This window comes from Phalaenopsis equestris, unplaced genomic scaffold (genome assembly GCF_001263595.1).
Source record: "Phalaenopsis equestris unplaced genomic scaffold, ASM126359v1 Scaffold000600, whole genome shotgun sequence".
In the NCBI taxonomy this organism is placed as follows: Eukaryota; Viridiplantae; Streptophyta; class Magnoliopsida; order Asparagales; family Orchidaceae; genus Phalaenopsis; species Phalaenopsis equestris.
The window spans coordinates 373063-383207 of NW_018165040.1; the positions used below are offsets into that span (position 1 = coordinate 373063).

General features: G+C 35.4%; 1 protein-coding gene across 1 annotated transcript; it reads right to left on the reverse strand.

Annotated features, from left to right (window-relative positions):
• Positions 1–667: 667 nt before the first annotated feature.
• Positions 668–1853, reverse strand: LOC110029668 (VQ motif-containing protein 4-like). The gene has a single exon (XM_020732065.1). The coding sequence runs from the start codon at positions 1610–1612 to the stop codon at positions 971–973; it is 642 nt and encodes a 213-aa protein (XP_020587724.1). The 5' UTR covers positions 1613–1853; the 3' UTR covers positions 668–970.
• Positions 1854–10145: the final 8292 nt, after the last annotated feature.

The following is a 10145-nucleotide window of genomic DNA, read 5'->3' on the forward strand; positions in this document are numbered from 1 at the left end:
TCGTCTTTGTATCTCTGAGTCGTCTTTGGTTTGTCTCATGACTCAGGCAACTTTGCTCAGTCGAACAAGTAGGTCTCATGATCATGTATCAGTGGGTCCTCCTGCATCATAATTTGATCTTCTCGTCTGTTAGATCTCCTCAAGATCAATGCATGCCTAATTTTTATTGAAAATTTACATATAAATAGCTTTAATTTTCATTAATTTATCATGTATTTCATAATAAAACCCTGATTATTTATAAATGTACATACAAATCAATAGTAAATATTTCGAAGTCATTTAAACAACAACAAAATCATATATTACTCTTTCAACTCCAAACCCATCAACATTTGGTCAGCATATCCAGACCCAACTCTCAACTCCCATGAGTCCATGACCGTTTAATACCCAATTTTAAGATTCGTGCGCAACATAAACTGAACGGCAGACAAGACATCGTACTGATGAAACAAAAAAACCAAACAGCTTAAGGAGAAAAAAAAAAGGGATTGGTGGCCAAACCCCTTCCGGCCCCACCAGTGCTTTCAAAGCTGCACATCTTTCAACACCAAAAACTCACAATTTTGATAACGAGATCTTAGCAAACCACCTTCCAATACAATAATCTAATCACTTTATTAAGCAATAATTAGTCAATTAATTAATTGGGCTTACGATTATTAACAGAGACTAAGTGTCTGTTGGGTCCCACCTCTTCTATCAATTCAATCATTCACACTCCACTACACAACACAGATTAACGAAGCAAATGATAACCCAAATTTAAACCAAGCAGCAATTTTTCTTAAATCAGATTAATCGGAGATAATTAAATTCCTTAAGACTGATCATGATCCGGCAATTAATAGATGATAAGCTTTACAGTTGAGCCAAATTACTCCTGCAATTAATTCGAACTAATAAGCAAGCAAAGTGCAGATCGGAAGCAGAGCAGAAGAACAGGGGAGGAGGTCACAGTTCTCCTTCATTGAGAGAGAGAAGAAGAAGAGAACCGTGGAGATGACTCCGGGAACAGATGAAGTAGCCGTGGCGGCTCAAGATCAGACCTCGGTGAAGGATGGAGATAGTACCCTTTCTCGGCGATTGCGCGATCCTCCGCCGTGACGGCGGCGGCGGATCCTGCTGGCGGCGGTGGTGGAGACCGGTTAAAGGGATCAGGAATGAGGGGGGTCACCGGACTTAGAACAAGGGAGGGGAAATCCAGCATGCTCGGCGACAAGATCTCCGTTTGCTTTCTCGGCGAGAAGACGGCGGCGCAGCATCCACCGCCGGCGATGAGGGGGCTTATGGCTTTCAGGTTCTTGAGGCTCCCCCGGCGCTCATAGAGCTTGAAAGCTGGCTTCTTGGGACCGTTGGGTTTCCCAGCAGGAGGGATGAGGTTCTTCCCCGGCGAAGAGGCCGCGGCTGCGGCGGCCGTCTCGGCGGTTCCGGTGAGCATCTGTACGACTTGCTTGAAGGAAGAGGTGTCTGCTTGGACGAAGGTGGTGGGGTAGGAGTTGGGATCAGCCGACCTCGGAGTCAACGGCGCATTGCCAACGCCGCTGCCGGATGCTGCGGCAGCTGCAGCCGGACTCTCCCTTTCCGGGCGATTCGAGGGAGTTTCCATTGGTGGGGGTGGAGACAAAAGAACTTAAAAATCAGATTTTTAAGGAAGATGGAGAGAGATCTATAGCGCTAAAAATAGGAGAAGTTGGGCTGTTGGGAGTGAGAAAGAGTAAAATAACTTTTGTTTTGGCAGAAAGTCTACAGTCTACAGCTCCATATATTAAAGAAAGAAATAAAGAAAAGTGAAGTGAAAGAGTTATCAGTGGAAAGTAACAGGAAGGAGTGAGAATGGAATCATTTTGTGTGAGGGGAAGAGAAGAAAGCTTAAATAAAGACAAAAAAAAAATTTAAAATTTTTCTTCTCTCCCTCCAAAAAATGAGAAAAAAAAGGTCCTAAATTTCTAACCTATTTCTCTCCTTTGTCTCTCTAACCATCCTTGCATGTGAGTGAACCAAAATTGGTATTGGGATCTGTCTGTTGTGTTGATTAGATGCTTGGGGATGGTAGAGATAGAGAGAGAAATGCAAAGGTTGTATTAAGTGATAGGTAAGAGTCCTGCATGTCAGAGGAGAGGTCCCAAAAAAATTCAAATTAGAAAGAAATGACAAAGGAGATGGAAGATGTAGCCAACTGCCAAGCCCTAATAAGCTCACATGAATGGTGAGGCCCCCTGATGTGTATGTGTGCCCATGCTGATGCCAATGATGATTGGGTGATTATATTATTAGTAGTTATTGAAACTTCATTTTTGTAAAATGTTAATTTTTTAAATATAAAAGAAAAAACAAACTAAATTAAGATATTTCCATTTGAATTTTTCTCTTAATTTAAATGCCCAAAAGTATAAATCAATATACAACACCCTCTGATTCAATCATAATAAAGCCATAATATTTTAAACAACGAGCTTATAAAAGAGATTTTTACAAGAAAATATAAAAATATTTAATTTATAGTATAAAAATGTTATGATTATCTTTTAAATGTGACGTACAATAATAAAAAAAAGTGAGAGTGACATTTATATTTTTAATAGTTAAACAAAGCAAATTATATAAAATGTAATATAATAGCTAATATGATATATTTATAACTTATATGTTGTCTTGTCTTCTCGAGGGTTAGAAAATTGTGACATGAGTTGAAACTCTATTTTTTTTTTTTTAAGTCTTAAATATATTAGAATATGTGCTTCAAAATAAAAGATATTTTTATGATAATTGCTGAATATTTTTTTCTTAAGTTAAGAAAAAAATACTTTGACACATTATTTAGGCTGAACTTTAAAAATGCTAATCAACTCAAGGAGGATAGAAAAAGCTCGATTAAGTAAATTTGTTTAGCATAATATTTGATCTTTTATATTATTTCTCTTATATATCATATATTATGGTGAATTTATATTAGATCAAAGAGATCTAGGCTTTCCATAGATTTAATTTTATATGATTCATTAGTTACATCTAAGGTAGTGCACAAGAATATTATGATTTAAGGGAACATATTACACTCAATGTTGGTGGTGCAATTTAGATTTTAATGTAAGAATATATGGAATGGAATGAGCAGTTAACTCAATTACAAACCTAAGAATTTATTGTATTAGATCATTATGTGAGACAAAGTAGTGGTCATGAGTGACCATATTAAAGATATATACTACTCAAAAACAAATTAATAAATGAATGAAATAACCTCATGTTCTCAAATTAAGAACTAGAAATGTAGGATTAGATTGAACCAAATCTAGAGTATTAATATAGTTATCATTGAATCGGATGTGTTTCTATGCGTCCATTAGATTTTTAGCACTCGAGTTTGATATATACATAATGAGATTGACTTGGATGGTGAGTTATGATAAAAAATAAAGTTATTTAATTTTGATTTTAAATATAAATCAAAAGAATAGTATCATGGGACATTCAAATAAAAAGATTTAAATCATGTGAACTCTCTTAAGGTTATCATTTATATTAGAAGTTTAAATATAGACTAATCTTGTGTATCTCTCAATATGTAGTTAACCAAAGAGATATGTTCATTTGGGGATCAAAAAAAGTTTTTTTTTTTCTCTGGTTAGGATAGCTTGTGCAGGGATTTTTTTTGTGAATACCATGTTTTGAGGTATTTCGATCAGCTTTTGTTCGGACATATGCTCTCGACCTATCACACGAGAATTACCGTACATAAGCCCTCTATGCTTCTTTTTTAAAAAAAAAAAATTATTTGTTTTCGTTGTATATCTCATCTTTTTCAATTTCTCTCCTCATCAGATCATTTGTATGTTCCAAGAGGAAATTTTATCTGGAAATGAAAATCATTCGACGATGACATATATATAAAGAAGCTGGTGACTCCAGTTTTAAAAAAGAACCAAAAACAACTCACACCCTTATTCTCTATGTAAGGTGAGCTTAGATCAATTTTATTTTGAGATTATATGTGTGAGTGTGAAGTACTAATAAAGATTGAGTTGATCAAATTGTGACAATTAGAGTTACAATATTTTGTCTTAGGAAAGCTTGGCACCTCAATTTGATTTTCACTATAAAATTTGATTGTAGGTGGGACATACTTTTGATTTGTTACAGATGCTTAATGGGTTAGTAGATCAATCAAGTGTTAACCTCTCAAAAAGTGCAAAGAATGCTAAATAAGTAATGATAAATAAATTCTAAAATTGAGTGATCCAAATATATTTTTGTTGAATCTTGATTTATCCGTGAATCGCACTTAAGGAATAGTGTAAATAAAGAAAGAGATAGTGTCTGTGTAAGAGAACACTATCGAATAATAATCCATGGTGTGTTATTCATAAAATGATCCACTATATATAGAAGAGAGTGTACAATTAATATGATATTACATTTTTGCTCATACTTTAAAGTGGTCTGTTGTACAGGTTTATCGTCTGGCTGCTTTCTGGCTCGACGGGCTAAGCTTATTTGACTTCGAGCAGGCAGAGTTAGCTTGGTCGGTGTGAGCCGACTGTCTGATCCAGTCTGTCTGTCAGTCCTTAATAACTAGCAAGAAGCCTTATGTATTGTGAGTCACTGGGATGATTGGAGATATTGTAGACCGGAATCTTCCTTTGGAATGACTCTACTAGATGGTAGGCCATCAAGTCGGATTTGTTTTCTATGGTGATAGCTTGAGATGTCATTTTGTCTCGTTTCTTGCTGATTGCCCCGTGTTTGTATTATCCGACCATCTTTGGTTCATGTCGTGGTATGGTCGGCTTTTGGTCTTGTCAGTTTGATTCGTATGCCTTCATTTGGTCGATCAAGTAGGTCTCACGACTTCTTGTTAGTGGGTTAATTTTAATCATATTCTTCCATTCTATACCGTCAGGATTCCTCCAAGATCTGCAATGACACATTTTTTTATGTGTTGTTGTTAATGTTTATCAAATAAAAATATATATGTCCTTGACTTTTTAAAATAAATATTCTAAAATTAACCCTTTGATGCATAAATACCTTGACCCCCAAGTAGTGCACATATTCAATCAATGAAGATGGTCTTCCACATCTTTAAAACAAGAGTTTAAAATTGCTGTACATCACAGATTCATATTTATGATTTACTGAACAGCAAGTTGTCCATTTTGCAAATTAAAATTAAACGATGCTTTGTGCTGTTAATAAATAATGTGAAGATAAATAGTATTTTTTTTCAATAAAGAGTGTGACAGTCTGTTTTTACTTTGGTGCCATGGACGTGACATAACGTTGAACTGTCCACATGTTTGTATTTTTTTTTATTTTTTCGACCCTCACATGAATTGGTACTTGTGTCATTTTTTGATATTTTATATTTAATTTATTTGTGAGGTTAAATATGGTGTAATTTTGATTTATATAAAGTTTAATCAAGTATGGTAGAAGAGGATAAAAATAATTAAGATACCTCTAATTAAAATAAATTAGTTGGATGACTATGAGCAGTATATTTAGTTGTCGATCAGATAGCCTGAATATGTAAGGTTGAAATTCAAATATTTGTTGCTATTTGTTAAGATTGTTGGATTTTCGAGCAGTTAACATGTATTGAATTTATAGTTGTAAGAAATTTGTGTAATATTGAAACCAAATTTGTCATGTTAATGCTCGCGGGATAGAGCTTGGAGACCAAGGGAGAGAAAGGGGGAGAGAGAGATTTGTCTTGTGAGGGGGGCAGGGATATGAGTGTTCCTGGGCTCTTTTGCCCATTTTATTCTATAAGAGAGGGGAAGGGGAGAGAGATTACCTTACATATAAGGTTGAGAGAGATGAGAGCCTGAGGAGGGAAATCTGGGGTCCTATTACATGTTACATGTTTCTTTATTTATAGAAGAGAAAAGGAGGGAAAAGTAATATTACATAAGTGTCATTGCTTTAAGGAAGACAGTATATGATATTTTGGTATTTTCCAAACCTAGATCCATCGTTCTGGAGTTTTTCAGTCGGCAGGGTTCGCCAAATGCAGCCAGCCAGCCCAAGCTAGTTGATTGGTCGGATGAGGTAGCCGGCCAACTAGTGGAGCCGGTCGGCCAAGGTGATCGGTCAGCTGGTTGTAGGCTGTCGGCTCAAGGAGGCCTACCCGAATGGAGGTGGTCGACCTAAGGAGGCCAACCTGAGTGGAGGTGGCCGACCAAGGTGGTCGGCCAGCCAGTAGAGATGGCTAGCCAAGGTGGCCGAACAGCTGGGAGAGCAGGTTGCTAGGCGATTCCAACGGTGGCTTCTTTGGCCTAGCGAGGGCGGTGATGTTTTCCTGTTATACCTAAAGCACCCAAGTCTTTCACTTCTTCGAGTAGAAATTACAATAAGAATTAAAAACTCTTGAATATTGAAAATATAATTTCATCAATCACTAGTTATAGTCCCTTAATTTTTTAACATTCATTTTGTCTCCTTCGCATTAGCATTTGATGTGTTGATTTGGAGGCCCCATTTTTTAGAAGATAGTGAGTTGGTTCTAAACTTTTTTTTTAGATATGATATTTTCTCAACTCAAGTCACACTCATCCCACGTATTTTCTGCTCTATTAATACATCGTCTCCAGTGGGCCACACCTTTCGCAAGATCTTAGGCAGATCTTGTAGCAGCTGATAACAACCTAGACTCACTAAAAGGGTGTTTCGTACCTTGCTTGGAACTTGTCGTTATTGGGCAAGAAACCACCTCCATAGCTTTTTTTGAGTCAAATTTTGAGACAAGTTTTGGATGTTTTGAGTGCAGGGAGAGATTTTTTCTTTCTTTTTTCTTTTGAAAAGACTAGATAAAAGAAATACTATATATTTCTTATTTCTCCATTTAGGATGTTCTCCCTCTTAGTGTGTCTGTTTTCTTATTTTCGGCACGATCAATTCTCACTACCCCTTTTCGGATGATGAATCCAAATTTATCTTGTGAGTGCCCAAACGATAAAGCTTGGCGACCAAGGGAGAGAAAATGAGAGAAAGAGGGGAGAGAATGACAAAGATTTGCTCCGCAGGGACAAAGAAGGTTGTTTCCCGGACTCTTTGGCACCTTTTATTTCTTAAAAAAATAGAAGTAATGAGAGAGGAGAAGGGGAGAGATCTCTCTAAATGGGGGTTGAGAGAGAAAAGAGCCAAATGAGAGAGATCCAGGGTCCTTTTACATTCTACAATTTCCTTTGTTTATAGAGGAGAAAAGGAGAGAAAAGTAGTATTACAAATGTGCCCATGCTTTGAGGAGAGCAGTACAGGATATTTTTGTCCTTTCTTCGCCCAGATCTATTATTCTGGAGCTTTTCGTTTGGCGGGGGTTGTCGGATGCACGTAGCCAACCCAAGGTAGTCGGTCAACCGAAAAAGGTGGTCAGCTAAGGTGGCCAGCTGAGTGGCTATAAGCAGTCAGCTAAAGGAGGCTGACACGAGTGGAGGTGGCCAGCCTAAGGAGGCTAACTTGAGTAGAGGTGGAAGACCAGCGAGGAGAGGAGGCTTCATTACTAGTTAATTTATCTCTTATGAGTATGTGTTGAATCTTCATACCATGCTAAGACGATAATCTACTACTTTACTGTCTTGAATTTTCTTGCCCGCATCAATTATAAATATATTTAATCACGAGCAAAACTTAAAAAATAAGTATCACTCAATTTAGCAAGCTACTTCATAGAATAATATCTAAACTTAAATATATTAATTACTAATTTTGACTTTGATATAAATAAAAATTCTTAGTTTTTAAGGGAATTCAAGAAATACCTCTTTTGAAGATAAGAACAACATTAGTAGTTGGGTTAGTGTTGAAATGAATTGGAACTAATATTATTTAATTAAAAATTAAAATATTGGTTTTATATTGAGCTAAAACTCCAATAATTTTATTTATTGTCTTAATCCATAGTCTTAAAATTATAATTGCCATGTGCTAGAATTTTTATGATAAAAAAAAGAGACTTTGGTATTATATGAAAATCTTGTACACGCGCATATAAGATAAGTTGAATGTTATTTATAAGACAAAAGTTGTTGGAGATGCCATCAAGTGATGCTCAATCGTATGTTCTATTATTCTTCTTATAAGGGAGACTAATGATAAAAAAAAGACTGACAAAGCCCTATGTCAATGTTAATTCATTTCTATCATAGATCACATATTACATCAAATGATCTATGTTAATTTTATTTTATCATATAATATATATTTTTTATCATTTAAATGTCATAATAACATCAAAAATATATGATCATACACTCATAGGATTGATCTCGATAAAATGCATGTTTCAATTATAAATTTATCAAAACTAAATTTCAAATGGCCTTAAAATTGATTATTGTCTAATAAAAATACTAGTGCCATGATGTTTACTCAATCATATGGAATTAAACTTCAATATTTGGAATAATGTTCTTGGAATGATAAATGTGAACACTTGAATTTTATCTATTTGATGGTGCAATGTTCAATATTGTGTTTTCATGGTTCAATTCCTTCATTACATTGGATATATTTTTGTGATTGTATATCTAACTATATTTATGTGTTCAAAATAAGAATAATCATATAGTGCAAGTGATTAGACAAAATCATTTATATGGTTTGAAAAAATTACATTAAAAAGAATCCATAAACCAACAAGCCTATGATATAAAGCATGCCATCCGATGATACGGATGAGTGATTCGAACTTCATAGAGGGATGGGGTGTTGAAGTGCCTTCAAGCACGAGATATCTCATCGTGCAAGAAAATGCCCAGCCATCACGTCACAATCTCATCTACATTGTGTTTGTTCTTGATCTGCTATTTTTTATAGTAATTTCTAATTAATATTATCTAATTAATTGCTTCTTTTGATAAGTTTTGAGTATAAAGTATCTTTATTGATACACCAAACTTTAATCAAAGTGTAGACTGCAAGTCAAGTGAATATTCAAAAAAAAGAAAGGTGTTTGGAACAATATAGTAACATTTTCCATAAGCTTGATTGTTCCAACTGGACCCATGATTGGATGACTATAATAAATTTTAAAAAGACTCCAATAATTTGACCTTGCCAAAGATGGGTATTTTTCCATATTTTTTATTTCTTTTAAATGAATAATGTGATGTTTGGCAGAATATTTCAACCATAAACTGTTTAGAGGTGGAACAAAGTAGACTTCAGAACTCATCTCTTGTTTGTATGTGAGCATCTGTTCAAAATGATAATGAAAATGACACAAATTCTAATTATTAGTCCCTTATAATCGAATATGGTTGCGGTTAATTTGATTGTAAGCAAATATTATTATTATTATGTAGAGTTTGATTGTGTTAATCAGTTGGATCAAATTTTATGGTGATTTTGTCGAGGGGTAGCGGGTGTCCCCTATATTTGGTTTGGTGGTGCTGCTCCTGAAATATTTTTTTTCTATGCCAAGCACCCCAACGTTGGGAAGTTGACTCTGTAGCATACAATCTAGATTTAGAGACCAAGAGTACGAGACTATAGTACCCGGAGTGGAGCTCCACAGTGCTCTAACGTCGAGACCAGTAGCATCGTATCGCTCAGTTCATATTCTTAGCTCGAGAGCGCAACATTGCAGAACATATGGGCCCATTGGAACGCCCCGCACCCGTAACCTAATTTGATTCATTCTCGAGTTGAAGTTCTAGTTTTGTCGATTGGAGAATATGTGATTTCAATTTCTCCTGAGCTAAGGAGAGGAGAGGAGTGCTCCGAAGCGTTCCAAAGTGTGGAGAGGCTTGAGTGTGGCGCAATTTGTACAATTCTCCTTATTTTCTTTATAGTTGATTTCTTGATATAGCTTCGCTTCGTAGATTTTTCCCATTCTCAATTATTTCACATTAAATCTAGTGTTTTTTTGTATTTTATGTGATTTTCTTAAGTTGTTCGAGTCAAAATTTTGCTTCAGCTCTCTCAAATTAGTTTCCACAAATTTCTCCATAATCTCACCCAACAATTATTTAGAACTAGCTCATAAGAATTCTTATCTTCCTCACCTTTGGATCATAAAATACGATCTACTGAACTTATGATCATATGGTCTAATTGCCCACCTTTGGATCATAGGTCACATGAAGTTGGTTACAGGGCCTCCAACCAATCTTTATAATATATATATATATATATAT

Excerpts from the sequence above, each read along its gene's own strand:
- LOC110029668 (XM_020732065.1), bottom strand. The coding sequence starts at position 1,612 with ATGGAAACTCCCTCGAATCGCCCGGAAAGGGAGAGTCCGGCTGCAGCT.